The sequence below is a fragment of the Scyliorhinus canicula genome, chromosome 4 (genome assembly GCF_902713615.1).
Source record: "Scyliorhinus canicula chromosome 4, sScyCan1.1, whole genome shotgun sequence".
In the NCBI taxonomy this organism is placed as follows: domain Eukaryota; kingdom Metazoa; phylum Chordata; class Chondrichthyes; order Carcharhiniformes; family Scyliorhinidae; genus Scyliorhinus; species Scyliorhinus canicula.
Genome location: NC_052149.1, coordinates 23,811,344 through 23,832,431, shown reverse-complemented (window position 1 = coordinate 23,832,431; position 21,088 = coordinate 23,811,344). Strand labels below are relative to the sequence as shown.

Sequence of the window (21,088 nt, the reverse complement as noted above, 5' to 3'; positions counted from 1 at the left end):
TACAGGAATCGAACCATGCTGTTGGCCTGCTTGGTCTGCTTTAAAAGCCAGCGATTTAGCCCAGTGAGCTAAACCAGCCCCTAAAGAGCACACATGACTAGGACACACATGAGTGGGTTTTTCTCCAGGGGTGGAGGATACATGTTGCTCAAGGGGGCCGGCAAACCACTCACACATATTATGGTCCTGCCCAACGTTGGGGAGGTTCTGGGCTTCCTTTTTTGAGATTACGGCAGCGATTTTGGGGGTAACGGTGGCACCGTGCCCGTGGATGACCATCTTTGGGGTATCGGATGAGCTGGAGCTGCAGGAGGAGAAAGGGCGATGTATTGGCCTTTGCCTTCCTGATAGCCTGGAGAAGGATTCCACTAGGGTGGCAGGCATGGGGCCTTCCAGGGCAATGACTTGCGGGGAGGCTATCTGAGTTTTTGCACCCGGAAAAAATTAAGTACACGATTAGGGAGTCGGGGGAGCGATTCTATTCCAGGTGGAGGCTCTTTATATCCTTCTTTAAGAATTGGTAGTCATCAGCAAGCGGGAGGAAGGGGGGGGGGGGGGGGGGGGTTGCATAAAGGAGGGACATATGGGGTTGGTTGTGGGGTCAGTTTAGTATACAAACTGTATAGAGTTGAGTGTTGTGTATGTTGCAAAGTGGAAAATGTCATGAACAAAATTATTTTCCAAACTAATGTGATATTTCATCCCTCCATATAATTAAAAATCAGAATCAGGTCCTTATGAATGAAAACACCTTTTAAAAAAAGAGCTGATGAGAATCAGAACAGATTTACTTGCTATAGCTGTGCGCGCCCTTCACCAAAGTTTGCAGACAAAGAGCAGCTCTTCTCTCGCAAAATGTCTGAGAGTTGAAGTAATTACAATCTGCATCAGAATGTTCCCTTTGGTAATGGTGTGTGGCCTCAAATTCTTTAACGGGTGGAATGCACCAGTGTGGAAAGCTGTACTGACTGACAGTGCTGGGATAATAACAAAATTGGACAACAGCGCTAAAGGACCTTTTCACATGCAAATAATAAAATAATGAGAAAACATCCACGAATGCTGTGATTCAACATTACCCAGACTTAACCACCTTAACCTTCTTGGAAACTTCGAGCCGGAGAGTTCCTAAAGAACTGTCAGCACTTTTGTGAAGTGTTGGCCCGTGTGTATTTCTGGGTGTTTGTGGTTATGACACATGGATGAGTCCTGAATAGCATCTGAGCAAACAAGTGGTACAATATCTCCGCACCTCACACATAACTGCTGGAATGTCGAATGATTTAGCGAGGCTCACAGAGGATTGACTTGTGGCTTTACTGTTGGAACCCATTTTAAGCTGTGTCTTCAGACATAAAGTGAGTTATTCACCACGCGATTGAATTGAAAGATATTTTCCAAAGATTGGTGTCAGCTGGGAAAGTTTCTGTTTGATTTGGAGCCTGTACCTAGAGAGGTTAATGTAACTCATGAGGCATCTGAAGTCAAAGGTCTTATTGTATTTGTGACTGCTGCCTTTAAACTAGACCCATAGTACCGATACATAAAGAGCAATGCTGTCGGGGGCTACAGTTGCCATCATTGAGATCACTTGTAGCAAGTGGGCTCTCTTCAGACCAAGAGCAATGTCCTCTCAATTGAGTGTTAAAGATTCCATGGAAATATTTGAAGAAACGCAGGAGAGTCCTCCCCATGCCGTGGTCAGCATGTATCCCTCAACCAACGTCACTTCCACAAAAACCACATTGGCATGTTTTTTGGCAACGCGCCGCTTGTCAATGGGATTTCCCATTGAAGCCACCCCACACCGCTGGGAAACTCGCGGGTGGGGGCGCACTGCGGGTAGGAAAAGAGAATCTCAATGGCCGGAGAATTTTGTCCATCATCTGATCATTGTCACATCGCTGTTTGGGAAAGCTTGCTGTGCACAAATTAACCGCCATCTTTCCGTTCGCTTCAGCAGTGACTACGAATCAGGAACACTTTGTTATCTGTAAAGTTCTTCTTCAGGTCATGAAAGATGCTAGGTGAATATACTTCCCCTTCTGTTTTCTTTCCTTCTCTTTCTTTCCTCCCCTCCCTTACTTTTGTCAGAATACTGGGCAAATAACCCAACATCCCCTACTGCCAGGGAACATAAATGACCAGAACAGTGCCAGGCCACATGCAACTGAGCGTAGTCAGATGGCATTGTTTCCAGTACAATTTGACCACATATATATCCTTCTCCCACCAAACTACCCAAGGATGAAGCATTCTCACAAACTAAACTTTAATTAGCATTTGAAGGACAACACCTACCTTTCCACATTTCTTCAATCACACACTAGGCAGTCTGCTTATGGCTAATATTTGAATTTTCAAGTACATATCGAGGCACGATGGCACAGTGGTTAGCACTGCTGCCTCTGAACACAGCACCAGGGACCCGGGTTCAATTCCGACCGTGGGTTACTGTCTGTGTGGAGTTTGCACTTTCTCCCCGTGTCTGCGTGGGTTTCCTCCGGGTGCTCCGGTTCCCTCCCACAGTTCAAAGATGTGCAGGTTAGGTGGCTTGGCCATGCTAAAATTGCCTCTTAGTATCCAAAGGTGGGGCGGGGGGGTTACGGGGGAGGCCGTGGGCCTGGGTAGGGTGTTCTTTCGGAGGGTCGGTGCTGACTCGATGGGCCGAATGGCCTCCTTCCTCACTGTGGGGATTCTATGGATAACCATGTTCCTGATTTGATGCACAGTAGACTTAGAATTATGGAATCATAGATTGCTATAGAAGCACAGAAGGTGGCCATTCGCCCATTGTGCCTGTGTCAGCTCTTTGGTCGGGTTATCAAATTTGTCCCACTCACACCCCGGCTCTTTTCCCCCTATCCCTGTAAATTTCTCCCTTTCAAGAACTGATCCAATTCCCCCTTGCAAGTTACATTTGAATCCCCATTCAGTTAGTGTGTTCCAGATTACAACATTGTGGAAAAAGAATAAAAACTTTTCCTCGTATTGTTAATGTTTTTTTTTGCCAATCACCTTAAATCTGTGTTTCTGCCCCTTTCTGCCACTGGTAGTCTAAAACAATTGTAGAGATTGAGACCATTCTTGAATTATAGTTGCTGACTGACCCTCATTCCCACTTGGAGCAACTCTGTAAGATGCCCAAATCTGAATCATTCATTCAGTACACTTCATGACAGTCAACATTCCTGATTCTATTAAAGAATCAAACAGCCGAATAATTGCAGGAAGAATCGAAGGGTGGGTTTTAAGGAACTGGGATTACCCGCCGCCAATCTGAAAATCAGTCCTCAACTCGCGAGCGTGAAATCTGGCCCCCAGGCGACAATACCCTTGGGAAGCTTTAGCTAGTGCAGAGGTGTCACGTCCACCCATCAGGACCGGGGAAGATGAACTCTGGAGAACTGCCGGCCAATGTGATTGACTGGTGCTGAAGAAGAAGTCATATTGGTTCTCTCACCACAGACGCTGCCAGGCCCGCCGAGCTTTTTCTGTTTTTATCTCAGATTTCCAGCACCTGCGGGATTTTGCTTTTGTTATTGGGGTGTCGGAATGCTGAGGAAGCCAAGACTGAAACCAACCTGGGGAGTTTAATATAACATTACTGCACTGTTGGCTGGGTATTTAGGAAAGGAAAGTAGGGCGGGAACCATATACTGACATCTGCCTTCAGGCGGGTGTGTGCTCCAAAGCAGCTGTTTCGCTGAGCTAAACCCTCCCTGGGATTATCTGGGACAGAGGGAGGGAGGGAAGGAATGCTTTCCAATCAGGCAAACGGATAATAAAAGCAAGAAGGACTGAAAACAAAATAAATTGGATAAATTTCAACTCGTAAAATCATAGCTGCTTAACCTTTTGGCTTTTTAACATCTTGAAATATTTGACCGGCCCATTGCAGACATGCACGTAATTAAGCTTACGACACAGCAATCCAATTACCCAGACAATGAACGAGAATCAGTCCGAAAACATTTGTTGAAGTCAATGCACAGAGGGACAATTAGGTTCCTAAGATCACCACATTCTGTGTCTTTGGTGGGGTTGAAAGATGATATATTGATCATGTGCAAAGTTAACCTCGATTCTCTGACTCATCCATTGCATAACAAGCTTCTGATGTCGGTTGCCCGGTTACCAAGAATTTGCCGACTTCAACTGGGTCAGAGTTGTGAGCTTGGTACATTTCATGAGTTAGTTTTGTACAAGAGAGACCACGCAATTTAGTCGATTATGATCGACGGTAATGTCATGGATGAGATAGTTGCAAATGTGTCCCAGTGGGGGGTACAGCACTCGAGTAGTTTGATTCAGATTTGTGGTTTGACTTTCTGAGCTGGGATTGAATGGTGTTACAGCGTGTTGAGGGATGTTTCAGAAGGGGAATTGATTTGCAATACTTTTATGTGGATTACGAAAGAAAATGATGAAGCTATGTTTTTAAAAAATGTTATTCTCCTCATTTTCCACATTTTCCTCAAATACGCAACAACAAAAGATAACCAACAATAATAACAAATCCAGTATCAATCCCCCAAACATCATCCCCTTCAACGTACAAACCAAAACATCACCAATATATTCCCAATACCACAAACAAAACAAAAACAAAAGAGAATAAACGGTCATCCCATAAACACTGTGATGCACTATCAATTACGACGAGACGAGAGTAGAATGTAATTGAGGCTTTATTACACAGAGATGTGTGGCCTCCTACAGCAGCTGACAAAATGGCTGCTGTTCGGAGAGCACATATATTTATACTCCGCCTACTGGGCGGAGCCAGCAGGCAGGGATCTACCCCCGTACCTGTAGGACAAGGACCTTACCGTAAAACCCATATATACAATATAATACAACAGTGGTGACTACCACACGCTGTGATCAACCCCGCCCAATAGCCGCCCTCCCCCGAATGTTCGATGGCATCCAATTCTTGAAGGCGCGTGATAAACAATGCCCATGAATTGTAGAACCCTTCCATCCGCCCCTCAGCTCAAACTTCCCCTTCTTGAGCATCAAAAATTCCAGGAGGTCCCCCGCCAAGCTGAGGCACGGGGGGGGGGGACACTGATGAAGCTATGTTGTGAGTTTTTGTTAATCTTCTAGTACTACTCCTCTTCCCCACCCACTTCTGTTTAGCTTATGTTAAGAACATGGGAGAGATGGAGCGTTCTTGAACAACAGCTGCTTTATCACTGACTAGAATCATTGTATTTCTGCATTGCTCTCCAGACATCTTTGGCCATAATATTAGAAAGAGACTTGTTGTCGAATTTGTTCAAATCCTAATCCTTGATACTCCCAAATCTACAACATTTCAAAGCATGTAGCCATCTTCCACTCGCAATGTATTTTTATTTTATATATTCAAAAATACTTCCATAAAACTTTTTTTCTAATGTCCATAGGCCCTGACAATGATAATCAATGGTTGCTTGCCGATGAAGAATAGGTTTTATCAGCTACTCTGGATTGTCCGCTAATGCTGTTTGTAAATGTTCTTGGTCCCGTTTACTTCTAGTTTGCTTACGGAGTTCCAGATATAGCCCTGAAGGACATCGCGTGCAGCCAGGTCCTCCTGAATCGTTTCCTCATCTTCCTGAGTCACCGAGGAATGCGCACCGTTCTGAATGGAATGTGTATCCTCTCCCAGCAACGGCTTCAGAGAGTGGAAGACGCACTTTACGCAAACGTGGACTTCTTTAAACTCTTCCAAACAGTAGGTCCATTATTTTGGCCATTTGGCGTTGCTGAAAAGCATGTTGCATGCTGCTAAATGTCTTCGAGACATGGATTTTTTGACTTGTACGAGTTATCTGTACAGATATCTGCAATAGCATAGTGAAGAGTTGTCCGATTTAATTCTTGCTCTCATGTTTACCTGAGTGTCAAGGTGGAATTATCACTGACCACTGCAGATTATTTATTTTCCAAATGTTTTGAACACCATGGCACTGGATACAATCCAGTTAGCCACAGGAGTACAGGACAAATGTGATATGAAAATGTCATATGTATATATTGCTCCTTCCTAATATCCACAATATTTTCAAGGCAGCATAGATTATCAACATTTACTCAGATACTCCGACAAAAATGGATATCAGGAAGGAGAGGTGAAGGCGTTTAGGGAATGAATCCCAGATTGTGCAATCTTGATGTCTGTCATTGGGTGATGGGATGGTGGAAAGCACAAGAGGCCAGACTTGGAGGACGGGGAGTTCTGGGTGAAGGAGAGGGGGCAGTGAGGGAGTGGGGTGGGGGTTAGCTGTAGGACTGGAGGAGTTTATAGGAGTGGGATGCTGAACCAGATGATTGGCAAACTCAGCATCATATCTGACCCTGAGCTAAGCCTCTGGCGCAGAAATAAAAGCAGATAAATGTGCTGTGTCTTCTTTTCAGCTTCCACGAGTGCTAAACCGTTATTCAGATGGAATCGATCTGTATTTCTGGGTGAGAATTATGAATGATGCATCCCCCCTATTGGAAGAGGTAAGGATATAATCGTTTATTCTCCTCTTGTGTTTGAGGGCGCTGGTAATAAGCTCTCTCATCCATCCAATCACTGTCAATGGAAAGGTACCAGAACCTCCAAACTCCTCTCGCCCAACCATTGTGAGTTAGATAAGAGCAAATTACGGCGGATGCTGGAATCTGAAACAAACTCAGAAAATACTGGACAATGTCAGAAGGTCTGACAGCATCTGTGGAGAGAGAAGAGAGCTAACGTTTCGGGTCTGGATTTTGTCAGCACTTTGATGAAGGGTCACTCAGACTTGAAACGTTGGCTCCCTTCTCTCTCCACAGATGCTGTCAGACCTGCTGAGAGTGTCCAGTATTTTTTGTTATTGTGAGCTAGATGGTCAGGTTAATTAGTTCTGAATTATACGGACCCACACCCACATGGAACTGAGGGGAAACTGAAAAAAAAAAATAATTTTGCATGCAGTATGATACATTAGGTCAATATCCATATGGCAATGCAATTCTTACTGACTGACCACATGATGTTCAATGCTGGAAGTAACAACCTGCACCAGCCCATTGCTCAGCAGGTGACCTTGGGCAATCAAAACTCAGCTAGGCGATCATGGTAGCATTGCCAACTCTGATTGGTGTGTTTCAGCTCCCACCTCCACTTCCATACCCAAGCCTTCATACCGCATTCCTGTATTTATTGCCTAACTTGTCCATCTGCTTGCCTCACCCATCTTCCCACCCCAATTGAAAAGCATCCAACCTCAAAGTTATGTGACTGGATGATCCTTGACTGTTGGTCAATATTCCTTCCCACGAGGGCAGCACGGTAGCCTAGTGGTTAGCACAGCTGCCTCACGGCGCTGAGGTCCCAGGTTCGAATCCCGGCTCTGGGTCACTGTCCGTGTGCAGTTTGCACATTCTCCCCATGTCTGCATGGGTTTCGCCCCCACAACCCAAAAAAATGTGCAGAGTAGGTGGATCGGCTACGCTAAATTGCCCCTTAATTGGAAAAAATAATTGGGTAATCTAAATTTTTTTTTAAAATATTCCTTCCCACGCATCCCCAATTACTTTTTAATAATTAGTAATTAAACATGGTTAAAAAGATGAAGAAAGATACTTTGTAACCTATGATTTGTCTCCAAGGTTAATCAGAGCCATATCCTGGAGATTAATCTCCCATTCCAGGGATTCAAGGATAATCAATGGCCTTACCGTCCCCCATCAGAGGAAATTGATTTCTCTCTAACAACCCTGTGCAATCCTTTAATCATCTTAAACTGAATCCGACATTTGCCATAGACTCTTAAATACTACAGGCCGGATTTTCTGGCCTCCCCCTCTGCGTATTTTCGGGCAGCTGAGGTGGCTCACCATTGCCCGCCAACGGGATCGTCCGGGCTACTCCGATGTCTCCAGCGTTCTGGATGGCTCGACTGTCCCATCGCCGTGGAACCCAGCGCAGGCGTGGCGGGTGCCTTTGGCAGGACTGGAAGATCGCATTGACGGGAAGGGCTGGAAAATCCCACCCTGTGTTTGGACATTCTGGACTGTTGGCAAAAGAAATAAGGAGCAGTAGAATCTCATGCTATCATTTTCTCTCCCAGCTGGTTTAGCACACTGGGCTAAATCGCTGGCTTTTAAAGAAGACCAAAGCAGGCCAGCAACACGGGTTCAATTCCCGTACCAGCCTCCCCGAACAGGCGCCGGAATGTGGTGACTAGGGGCTTTTCACAGTAACTTCATTTGAAGCCTACTTGTGACAATAAGTGATTTTCATTTCATTTGAAGGATCTCCCTCTGAACATTAACTCCTTTCTGTCTCAGTCTGTGGCCAATTCTGCTGCAAGTTCCCGGGAGTTTGTCTTTCCCGCATTCAAAACTTTCTCTTTTGATTGCTGCTTTTATATATTTATTCAAAGTGCAAGAGATCGATATTACGATTTTTTTTTGTTTCATTGCTCTCCGTCCAGTTTATCACGAGGGACAGCGTTAAAGATCTGCTCCAAGTGGTTTATCCGCTTTTCTCTGAAGGCGGACCAGCATCCTTCAGTCAGTTGACGGAATTGTTATCAAATCTAATCTGCGGCTATCCTGAGAAAGGAGGCTCTCGTGTCTTTTCTTTCAACTGGTACGAAGATAACAATTACAAGGCTTTCCTTGGAATTAACAACACAGAGAAAGAGTCAAATTATGCTTATGATGACACAGCCAGTAAGTGTTTACTGTCAAACCTTGTATAGATTCTCTTGAGATTTTAGATTGGAATAAGAATTTGGACACTTGGGGGGGGGGGGGGGGGGGGGTGGGGGGGGGCTGGATTTTATGGGAGGTCGGGGGGGGGCTGGATTTTATGGGAGGTCGTGTTTGTTCGCACCAACTAAAGTCAGTTGGGAGGTGGTCCATGAAAAAAAAACCATCTGCCCTGTGGAAACTTTACATTTGGCAGGGTTTTGATTGGCTCAAGCCAAGACTTTTGCCCTCAGCTAGGGAGGGGGTCCCCACTTTAGAGAGCTGCTGACCAATCAGAGGCAGGTTCGAGCGAAGGCCACGGGTGATCAATAGCCAGAAGCCGGAGAAGAGAGAGTTACAGAAGCTGAACTGAAGGGAAATCCAGTGTGTTGGCAGGGCCTGACTGGCTGGTCCCGGTCAGGGCTGTAAGGGGGGGATGGGATGGGGGGGGCGGGGATGCAGGTTTGTAAGACAGGGGGCTGTTTTAAGGAGGGGGCATGACCTCATGGGGGGAATCTTCCCGATGGGTACAGAGGACGCCTCCAAGGGTGGTTCTCCCGCTTCTCGCTCAACACCAGCTCACCAAGTAAAGGCTGCTGGGCTACCTGTTTGGTTTGGACTGCTCTCTGCGCAGATAAAATAGTGGCTGGGACAGGAAGGGGCACTTAAATGATCAGTAATTGAGGACCCCAATAGGCCCAAGGGTGAGCAGGTCGCCTGTGACTATCCCCTCCCCCCACCCCCCACCCCCCAGCCGCTCCACAAATCCACATAAAATAGGATGAGCTGGAGACGGGCAGGAAGGCAGCAGACAAGTCGGGCAGCACGTTGGCAGTGGTTAGCTCTGCTGCCTTACAGCGCCAAGGAGCCGGGGTTCAATTCTGGCCTTGGGTGACTGTGTGGAGTTTGCACGTTCTCCCCCCCATCTGCGTGGGTTTCCTCCGGGTGCTCCGGTTTCCTCCCACAGTCCAAAGATGTATGATGTATGAGTGGATTGGCCATGATAGATTGTCCCTTGGTGTCAAAAAAAAAAGGCTAGGTGCATTTACAGGGATAGGGTGGGGGTGTGGGCCTGGGTGGGGTGCTCCTGTGGAGATTCTATGAACACGCCCACCTCCAAACACGCTGGTGGAGGGCCGCAAAATCCAGCCCTAGATCTGAAAAACTGAATTGAGAATTTTATGTCCAAGTTTTATTGGGCTGGGGTGTCCACTCGCACATTGATTCCGGTGTTTGGATACATTGGACTTCCCTGGGTTTGGATGTGTACGGTCCGGGAATGGGAACCTCCTTCCCACCCAACTGAACTAACCAAACGTACCGGCTACCCACCCACACACCCACCGAATCGTTAGGATCTGGATGTCCAATCTTTACATCACAGACTCCCAGAGCAGGATCTTCAGTTACTGCCCTCTGTGCCCCATAGCCCAGGGACCTGGAATAGAGGCCGGCCGAAGTTCACAATAGCCCCACCTCGCCTCCGACAGGATTGCTGGGTGCCCGGCTCTGCCCGCCTCCAGCCATTTTCTGCAGAGCTAAAATGGGAAGTTGGTAGCACCAGCTATTCACACAAGGAGATAGCTCACAGTGCTCATTAAGAGCATATTGAGACCAAATAAAGGAGGCTGACTGGGTTTTGCAGTTGGAGTTCACAGGCCCTGGGTGCCAATTTAGATGCCTTGGAGATGTCTCCATGGAGATAGAACCAAGGGACCAATACCAATTCAGGAACAGCTGCAGGCCATTGTACGGATGGATTCTCCCACTGTCGCCATAACCCCTACAGCCCCCCTCCTTGTCTGGGTGCAAGATCCATTTTAAAATTTAAGTTTAAAAAAACTGGAGACAGGCACCTCCATTTTGAAGCACTCTCTCCTTGACTAACCTTGCTTGCTGAGTCCTTCCAGCTGGAAGCCTCCCAAGATTGGGCCCCCAGCTTCAGGACCCCAACCGCTGTCCTTACTTGGATGAAAAGCCCATCTGCAGGCCCAATCAGGGGGGGCCCCCCAGTAAAAATTCAGACCAGTGATTGTTTGCCCCAGGGGTCGGGTCCAGGAACCCAAAGGGAAAATCCCACCCCCCAGTCTCTGAAAAATGGCCTCTGTATTCTCCGGCGCCGGTTTTTGAGCGGGGGCGGGGTTCACGCCATGCCGGTCGGGGGCCATTGGCAGCAACCCCCCTGGCAATTCTCCGGGCCCTGTTGGGCCGAGCGGCCATCCGTTTTTAGCCTGTCTCGCCGGCGTGGGTTACTATTGGTCCCACACGACGGGACCTGGCAGATAAGGCGGCTAGGGCGGTCCTCAGGGGGGGGGATCCGACCCCAGGGGGGGTCCCCAGGGTGACCTGGCCCGCGATCGGGGCCCACCGATCTGTGGGCAGGCCTGTGCCATGGGGGCACTCTTTCCTTCCGTGCTGGCCCCTGAAGGGTTCCGCCATGGCCGGCGTGGAGAAGAGAACCCCCTGCGCATGTGGCAAAATACACCAGCCGGTCTGCGCATGCGCGGAATCACGCCGGCCCTTTGGCGCATGCGCGAGCTTGCGCAGTCCCTTCAGCGCCGGCTGGAGCGGCGCCAACCCCAACGGCATCCAACTAGTCCCCGGAAGTGCGAAGAATTGCGCACTTTCGGGGGCTGTTGATGCCAGAGTGGTTGGCGCCAGCGTGGGGACTTAGCCCCCAGAAGGGAGAATCTCCTTGCCTATTGGAAGCGTAAAGTGATTGAAAGTGATTCCTGGGCCTCTCTTCCTCCCCAGTTTCACAGGTGTCATTACTTCCCCTCCATGTATTACAAGCAAAAAATATATCCACTTTGCTGAGTTATCAGTCAGTGACCCTGACTTAGAAATCTTGGGCGGGATTCTCCGAGCCCACGCCGGGTCGGAGAATCGGCGTGAATCCCGCCACGCCGCCTTGCCGCCGGGCAGCTGATTCTCCAGTGACCGGAGAATCAACGGCAATTGCAGCGGTCGCTACGGCGCCGGTCGGGGACTGTTTAAAGCGGCGACTCCCTGCCACGTTTCGCCGAGTCCCGCCGGCGCCATTCGCGTATGGTCCCACCCGCAGGGAGCCGTCTCCAGGTGTGGGGGGGGGGGGCGTCCATGGTGGCCAGGATCGCGATCATGGCAACCAAGTGGTGGGGGCGCTTATTTCGGGGGGGGGGGGCTATGTTTCTCCGCGCTGGGCCCCTGTAGGGCTCCACCATGTTCCCGAAGGCTGGTGTCGAGACGGTCGTGGCGCGCATGCACAGACCTGCAACGGCCATGGCACACATGCGCGGACCTGCGCCGGCCGTGTAGGGCTGGCTTTCAGTGACAGTGCAGCGCACACCACTCCGATGCCGTGCTATACCCCGAGGAAGGGGAGAATGACTGGGCTTGGAGGCCTGTTGATGCCGGCGTCGCTCGCGCTGGTTTTGACGCCGGCGTCAACACTTGGCCGGGATTTTGGAGAATCCCGGCCCATGAACCAAATGTTCGTCATGACCTTCAGAGAGAAGAGGGAGGCGAATACTGACAGTGGTGGGATGGAGGTCGAAGTGAATATAGATAGACAGGGTTTTGTGTATTTATGGTGATCTTTACTGGAACTAAGAAGCAGTCTGTGATGGTACAAATACTAATGTTTGGTAAACGTTCATTGTAGCTCCTTTCTGTAACACGCTTAATCAAAACATGGAGTCCAACCCCGCAACCAAGATAATCTGGAATGTGATGAAACCACTCCTGATGGGAAAGGTTCTGTTTGCCCCAGACTCCCCAGCAACCCAGCAGCTGATCAAAAATGTAAGAGTGCATGATTTTTACTTTACTTTGATGATTAATTTTAGACGTTTAGGTGATTTAATACATTGCATCTAAATAGCAATATACCTATGTAACTTGCAAAACCCTAATCTCTTCAAAGGAACATATCATGAAGGTTTGTTCAGTGTATAATATCAATTAAATGATTTTCACAGTATTATTGCAGCATTAATGTGAGCCTACTTGAAATGAAATGAAATAAATGAAATGAAAATCACTTATTGTCACGAGTAGGCTTCAAATGAAGTTACTGTGAAAAGCCCCTAGTCGCCACATTCCGGTGCCTGTTCGGGGAGGCTGGTACGGGATCAAACCGTGCTGCTGGCCTGCTTGGTCTGCTTTAAAAGCCAGCGATTTAGCCGAGTGAGCTAAACCAATCCCTAGTGAGCTAAACCAGCCCCTGTGAGCTAAACCAGCCCCTAGTGAGCTAAACCATCCCCTTGTGACATTAATAAAGATTATTATTATTATCAGGGGCAAAATTGATTGTGTGAGTTTTTTTTAATGCTGTTTGCATTAGAGAGCTGTTTTGTATTGTCATAATGGTATGGATGCAAACTTTGGATAAATTAGAATGTAATATTTTGCTAATAGTTTAAACCATTCTGTTCCAATGACTTGATGATTGGAAAGTCAACTGCGCAGTGGTTAGCACTGTTGCTTCACAGCGACAGGGTACCAGGTTCGATTTTCGGCTTGGGTCACTGTATGTACGGGGTCTACACATTCTCCCTGTGTCTGGGTGGGTTTCCTCCGGGTGCTCCGGTTTCCTCCTGCAAGTCCCGAACAGTTGCCGGAATGTGGTGACGAGGGGCTTTTCACAGTAACTTCATTGATGCCTACTTGTGACAATAAGCAATTTTATTATGTATAGCCCTCGGCTCTCATCTCCTTTTCGGTATCCCGCCTCCACATGTTTGAATTTCTTCTCTTTCCTTGTGGGATCCATGTGAGAGCTTCCTCAAATTATTATTCTCTTGTTAAGCATAAATCAATCATTGCTTCACCCATCGGATGTAGGAGGGTTAAAGTTGTGCCAGAAAGGGCTGAACAATATTTCTAGATGCGGCACGGTGTAATGAATTTTAATGGCCCGTTTTCTCTGCTCCATGTTTAATGCCATTGTCTCTTTTGAATTGTAATTATAGACATCTGCCTCTCTGTTTTGCTAGAACTTTGAAAAGATGTTATCCTTGCTCAGACAGGGCGAAGCTGGTAAATGGCGGTCCATGTTCCAGAATCTCTGATTACCAAGCTGGCACGTGTTGGGTCTCTTTAGAAAGGCCAGACAGGCCTTTTGTACTCAACTCTGCACTGAGTTTAAAGCGCAATGTGCAGCCAGCCAGAATTCTTTAAAAACATTATCAGATACAGATCCCTGCATCAGTCGACTGCACTTTGAAGAAGTCCCTTCCTCATCTTTCTCGAATATGTCAGTTTATTTTATCGACTCCATTTTATTTCACACACGCACATATACAACTTTTAACACAGCTCATCCTGAGGTAATAGTGGTTCAGATGAATAATCAGCCTATGGTCTTACGGGAGGAGTGTTTGTTCAGGCTCGCGTTGAACATGCGTACAGCCACGAAATAGTTAAATGCAGCGCACATTGACACATGTTGGTGGAATTTTCTTTACAGGCTAATGCCACTTTCGAGGAACTATACAGACTTAAGAGGATTGGAAAGATCTGGGAAGAGGTGAAACCTCAGCTGTGGAACTTCTTCCAAAACAGCGTACAGATAAATATAATTCGAGTAAGTGTTAACCATCAGGACAAGTGAGTAAAGTGTTATCCCCAGCTGCCAACCAGCCATCTCTCAGCTCTTTAACTTCTGTCACCGTGAACGTTTTGTTGTCTGTGATAGAGATAGCAACAGATTAAAGATGTTTAACATCTTCCTACTCTCATTGTTTTCTCTATCTGGCCTTGGTGGCTTGTTTTTCTCTCTCTGAATCAGTGCCTTGCATCTCCTTGTCAGGTTAATAGGGATCATAAACACTGGAGGTGGGACTCACTAAATGGCTGTACAGAATGCTAAACTTCTAAAATGCCCAACAGTTTTATACTTCTGTTTTTAAATAAAGTGAGAGTACCCAATTCATTTTTTCCAATTAAGTGTGGCCAATCCACCTAACCTGCACATCTTTAGGTTGTGGGGGTGAAACCCATATGGGCACAGGGAGAATGTGCAAACTCCACACGCACAGTGACCCAGAGCCAGGATCGAACCTGGGATCGCTTGGCGCGTGAGGCATCGGTGCTAACCACTGCGCCACTGTGCTGCCCGTTTTATACTTAACGCACATCCTGCATGAATGTGGGTTTATTTTAGAGGTTTAATTACAATGTTATTAAGGTGCCACATGAAAGGGGTCTGGGCACCTTAAGCTCCTTCCTAGAGAGAGTGTCCTACAGCACACCACTTGCCCACCATTTGGCATTAATTATCATTCTCTCAGATTCTGGAAGATAGTTGGCCTAGGAAGTGGGAAATTGTCAAACCAGTGCCGTAAGGGATAATTTCCCGATCTTGCATCTATGCTGCATTCTTGGGATAGAGTTGCTTTGAACTCCACATAACAATTCTATACCTAATATGAGAATTGTTGAAGGTAATCCAAAATGCAAAATGTTCTCAACATCAATGTGAAGCTTCATTAGCACAGCGTTCCCAACACAAATTTTTAAAAAATGAACGTTTCTTTTTTTAAAATAAATTATTTTTTTCCAATTAAATGGCAATTTAGCGTGGCCAATCCACTTAACCTGCACGTCTTCAGGTTGTGGGGGTGAAACCCACGCAAACACGGGGAGAATGTGCAAACTTCACACAGACAGTGACCTGGGGCCAGGATCAAACCCGGGTCCTCGGCGCCGTGAAGCAGCAGTGCTAACCACTGCGCCACAGTGCCACCTGCAAGTGAACATTTCTTGACACATTTCTTGCTTTTTATTTCACCTAGGACTCAATAAAAAACCCCACAGTGTCATATTTCATAGACAGGCAACTGGAGGACATAGATTTGACAGCAAGTGACATCTTAAACTTCCTGCACAACAGACAATCCTTCGAACGTGCAGAAGGCATGCCAAACTTTGACTGGCAAAATATTTTTAATTTAACAGACCAGCTCCTAAGCCTATTCAATAATTACATGGAGGTAAGAAAATAGCTGAATTTAATTGAAACTGATTGTGTTGCCAAGATTAACTATTGTTTTTGATGAATCTGTTTGCTGGCCACAGCCAGGGGAGAGAGCTACATATTTACAAATAAAGCATCTGAGCTTTGCACATACGCACCTTTTATTTATTCATCCCTAGTATGTGGGCATCACTGGCAAAGGCAGCATTGGTTGATCATCTTTGAGAAGGTGTGAATTCCTGCAGGCCATGTGAAGGAATCTCCCACAGTGCTAAATAGAGGGAGTTCCATGATTCTGACCCAAAGACGATGAATGAGTAATGATATTTTCCAGGCCAAGGTGGCGTGTAACATGAAGGTGGCAGTGCTCCCATGTGCCTGTGCCTCTTCTCACCTGCCTGACCCTCCATATTCTGCTCTCCATAAGCAAGCTCATCCTAAACTCTGCTGTCCATACCCTAACTCGCACTGCGTCCCATTCACCCATCACTCTTGTACTCGCTGCTTACATTGGAGCCGGTCCATCAACACCTCGGCCGGGATTCTCCCCTACCCGGCAGGGTGCCGAGGAGTGGCGTGAACCACTCCGATGCCGGGCCGCCCGGAAGGTGCGGAATCCTCCAGCACGGGCCAGCGTGTGCTGGCGTCATCACAGCGCATGCTGGGTTCTTCTCCGCAGCGGCCATGGCGGAGGTCCACAGCAGCCGGTGAGGAGGGAAAGAGTTCCCCCACGGCACAGGCCCTCCCGTGGATCGGTGGGCCCCGATCGCGTGCCACACCACCGCGGTGGCACCCTCCCCGGGGCCAGATCCCCCTTCCCCCCCCCCCCCCCCCCCCCGCCCCACGAGGATCCCGGAGGCCGCCCACAGAGCCAGGTCCTGCCGGTAAGTACCAGGTCTAATTTCCGCTGGCGGGACTGGTCTAAAACGGGCCCATTGTGGGACGGAACATCACGGGGGGGGTGCACTGCCAGCGGCCACCGACCGGCACGGCACGATTCCTGCCCCCGCCAAAACTCCGGTGGGATACATGTCGTCCCCCGGCAATTCCTCGGCCCGGCGGGGGGTCGGAGAATCCCGCATTACGATTTTACAGTTCTCAAGCTTGTGGTTAAACCCCTCCAGGGCCTTTCTCTTTCCCATCTCTGTAACCTCTTCCAATCTGACAGCCCTCCGAGAACTCTCACTTCTCGTGAGTACCCCACTTCCTTTCCTCCACCATTGGCAGATATGCCCTTTAGCCATCTAAGCCCAATGTTTTGAAATTCCTTTGCCAAACTCTGTTGGCTCACTCCTTCTCTCGCCTGCTTTAAGATGTTACTTTGAACCCACCACTTTGACTAAGTATGGGGCCACCTATTCTAACATCACCTTCTTTGATTCAAATGTCAGTTTTTGTCTGATTACGCTCCAGTGAAGTGCCTTAGGGTATTTTACTAAGTGAAGGGTCCTATATGAATGCAAGTTGTTGTTGTTTTGCTTCAGTCCTATTCGGGAGGTCCTTATCTCAGTTGAGGATCACCATTTTTTTGGTTGAGTAGCTGGCGGTTCTGTGGATTGCTGCGTTTCCAATGTACTGGGCTCCATCGTTCACGCTGAAACTCTCAGCTTTCTATAGACGTCTCTTTAATGCTAATAAAACCAAACTAATTATGCCAACACATTTTATTGGAACCAGTTTGAAATGTGAGAATTACACCAGCCGTTTACGGAACTTAATTTCATTCCCTGGCAACCGCATTTACTTCAATGGCCACCCAATCAGTAGATAAGGTGCCTTGACATTGTTACAACAGTTTGACATGAGGGATTAAAAACCTTATCAATACTTTGAGGTAAAGTAATTGTGGGTTAATGTTTCCTGATAACTCACTCAGCAAAACAAGATCAAAGTTGCTGCCTAACTCCCAATTTGCAATCCTTGACAACTTGGTGAAATTTACCCGCAATATCCAGCCACCTTCCCACCTTTCTTGTCCGGAGAATTATTAATTTTGGAAAATGTACCCAGAGAAGCTCCTTTTAATTTATCTTTTCAAAGATCATGCGATAGATGTAGGTGAGAAAAGTCATTCAGAACGTATCAGTTCACAAGTCTGAAACATTATTCAGTCGTTGCCATTGTGGCGTCCAACCATTTCTTCAAAGGTTCCACGATTATGGCCTGTTTATTCCTCTGTTTGAAAGTGAAACTCTGTTGATCGCTTTTACGGGAGGAACTTTCTGAAGCCAATCATGCATTTTTCTCCCCAGTTTGAACCTAGTGACCTTTTGTCCGAAGGTCAACGTTCAATTTAAAATAGTTCTCGGGTGTGCCGTTTTATCGACGAAAGTCTCGAAGGTGGAAGAGGGAGTGGGGGAAGAAGGGCCAGGGGGATATAATGATGTCTGACTCTCTACCCCGCATTCCTCCTTTAAGACGCTAATGAAAACCAAGTTTGTGGTAATCTGCCCGAACACATAGCATGAAGGTATATTTTTCTAACACTCCCGTGAAGCTCCCTGGGACATTTTAGTAAACAAAAAATGTGAAATAAGTGCAAGTTCTGCTGTTGTTGAATACCAGACAAGCATCCTGATAACTTAGAGACAGCAGTGGGGGGGTCAAGCCAGGTTAATGACTGCTTTGCATTTTAAGCAAATAATTAGAGGCACCGTTAGCTGCAATCTTCTCACTTCGATTTTTGCCAAAGCCGTAGCTTTCAGGTCATAACCTCTTTTGTTATTTGCAGTGTTTGAACCTGGATAAATTCGAAGGCCTTTCCGATGAGGGGCAGCTCACCCACCGGGCACTTTATCTGTTGGAGGAGAACAAGTTTTGGGCTGGCATTGTGTTTGTGGACTTGTACCCCTGGTCGAACAAGCTCCCAACTCATGTGAAGTACAAAATCCGAATGGACATCGATGCAGTGGAGAGAACAAATAAAATAAAAGACAGGTCAGTTTGCATGAACAGGATAGTGAGCTCCAGTCAATGGACAGCACCAACGGCTGCAAACTCTGCAAGGCACTGCAGGCATTGCACCACCTTTAACCCTGTCCATCTGACCCCCAACTACAATGACTCGCCCTTCCGTTGCATGGGTGTAATGTTCTTGTTGGATGGCCTGATTTATATTACAAGAACACTTGTAGCTAAAGCTAAAAACAATTTATTAATGTAAACTGTGGGTCAAATATATACAAAACAACAGATGAATAACAGTATAACACACACAAACAACCTCTCTCCCAGCTCCCTAGTCATTCTGAGGTCACCTGACGCTAACATTCACCTATATGCCAATGAGACTCCTAGTGGTCAGTCTGTGAATTACAACACAGCCATGATATCACTACACATGAGGTCCATTGAAATTTAGTGCCACAACTTTATTGGGGAGGTGCTGGGTATTGGCAGGGGTGGTGGCAGGTTTGAGTGATTTCCCCTCACTCCAACACCACCAACATCAATGCTATGCATTGTACACGAGAACAAGATACTGCAGATGCGGTAATCTGAAATAGAAGCAGAAAAGGCTGATAATACTTGGCAGGTCAAGCAACATGAGCGGAGCGAACGAAAGGACCTTTTCATCAGTACTGTGATGTAGGAAGAGGGCATGTGCGGTTGACTAGGGATGGAGAAGTGACGAGTGAACGATAGGCTCCAAGGTTTGGTAGAGGATTGCAAGGATAAGGTGGGGTAGAGCCATAAATAGGTTTGAAAACGTTTTGTCTCTGCTAATAGAAAATGGGGAGGAAAGTGGCAAGTAACCACACGTGGTCGCAGCCCTCGGTCCTTCCATGCGAAGCCTTGAACTAAAGATTAGGAACAATAATTACATCCAGATGGGGTTGCTTTCTTTGGTTGAGGTGAAAATTGAACAGGTCCCATGGACCCTACCTCACTGGCCCCATCCCGTATACGGTGCATATCCTATCTGTTGCTTCAGCATCTAACTTTAAAAAGAAAATCCAAGCCTTTGCTGAGCTTGTGTTTTCTAATGGGCCAAACAGTACAATAAAAGCCTTGTCCATTGGCAGAGACATGAAGCGTAATGGTGGGAGCTCAATACATTGAAACTCAATTCATTCTCTCCTGGAATTGTAACGCTAATACAATGGACGAATGTTTCACACAATAAATCAAAGTAGAGCAAGTTGAATGTTCCCCAAGGCGGCTGATTCCGTTGAGCTTTGGTGTAGGTATTTCGTCATCATTCCTCTTTGTTTCATGACATTCCGTTTTACCTTATCGCCACCCGAACCCGTTCCGCACGGCCAACCGTAACAGATTTGTATCTTCATCGACTGGGCATAATCTGGCAGAGTGGATCTCGCCCACCCTTTAAAGAGCTAATGCGATTTTCATTCCATTTCATTGAAGATCACAATCTACCCCATAGTGTTCTATTTTGTCTTGTAACGAAACATGCCACTCACTCATACCTCCTTCGCCAATCGGACCTCCATTCCAACAGCCTCCAGCCCAGTGCCATTGCCAACTCCGTGCAGAAGAGAACGCAGGGTGGCTTCCTCCCTCGAATGAACAGTAATACAAAAGTAGTGTTGAGCTGCATAATCTGATCTTTTCAATAGCGTGAGAATGCACTAGTGCCAAAAGTAGGATTTATGCTATTATTATAGGGCCACTGTGATTAAATCAGAGCAGAAACTTGGACAAAAGTCTTCTGCTGCAGTTATTGTGATGGCTCAATGGGCAAAGACACCACATGGTGTGGACTTGGGCCGTTCCGATTCAGAAAGTCTTCAAGACTGATGTCTGACCTGTACTAAGTTACCTGGAAATAGTTGAAGGGTGAAATGTCCAGAGGAAAGAGGGAAATGCCAGTTGGCACACCACTCCTGATCAAAATCCAATAACCTCCATTGGAAAATGCATTTTTGTGAGCATTTACTATGGGTGGAAAAAGGCCTATGGTATGTAGCCCTCTGTGGGCACCAGGTCTGACAACAATACTACCTGGGTTCAGGTCTGAAGAATAATCACTTGGGGGTGTGCCAAAGGATTGTCAACATCTTTGGAATTGACCCCATTTCCTCTTCCTCCTTTGCACACTGCTCCTCACACATTCCCAGATGTTGCCAGCCTTGTTCATTCACCTGCTCTGTCCATCCACAAATCCCTCCACAGCTTCACTTGTTCTGCTTTTGCAATCTCCTCCCCAGTCCTATGTGTTCCCATGCTCTCCAGTCATGTGACCAAAGAAGCATAGAAAGGTTACGGTGCAGAAAGAGGCCATTCAGCCCATTTTGTCTGTGCTGGCCAAAAAAGGAGAAAAAAGGAACCGGCCATTCACGTCAATCCCGTTTTCCAGCACCTGGTCCATAGCCACACAGGTTACAGCACTTCAGGTGCAGATCCGAGTACCTTTAAATTAGTTCAGAGTCTTTGCCTCAACCACCGACA

General features: G+C 47.1%; 1 protein-coding gene across 3 annotated transcripts in view; it reads left to right on the top strand.

Annotated features, from left to right (window-relative positions):
• Positions 1-21,088, top strand: part of abca4b (ATP-binding cassette, sub-family A (ABC1), member 4b) — a 152,589-nt gene that overhangs the window by 44,088 nt on the left and 87,413 nt on the right. For all 3 annotated transcript variants that reach the window (XM_038793873.1, XM_038793871.1, XM_038793872.1), the window contains exons 7-13: positions 5,528-5,725; positions 6,409-6,498; positions 8,460-8,700; positions 12,362-12,501; positions 14,168-14,284; positions 15,495-15,692; positions 18,408-18,613. In XM_038793873.1, coding sequence (XP_038649801.1) covers positions 5,528-5,725; positions 6,409-6,498; positions 8,460-8,700; positions 12,362-12,501; positions 14,168-14,284; positions 15,495-15,692; positions 18,408-18,613 — 1,190 coding nt within the window. The remainder of the gene's footprint in view (positions 1-5,527; positions 5,726-6,408; positions 6,499-8,459; positions 8,701-12,361; positions 12,502-14,167; positions 14,285-15,494; positions 15,693-18,407; positions 18,614-21,088) is intronic.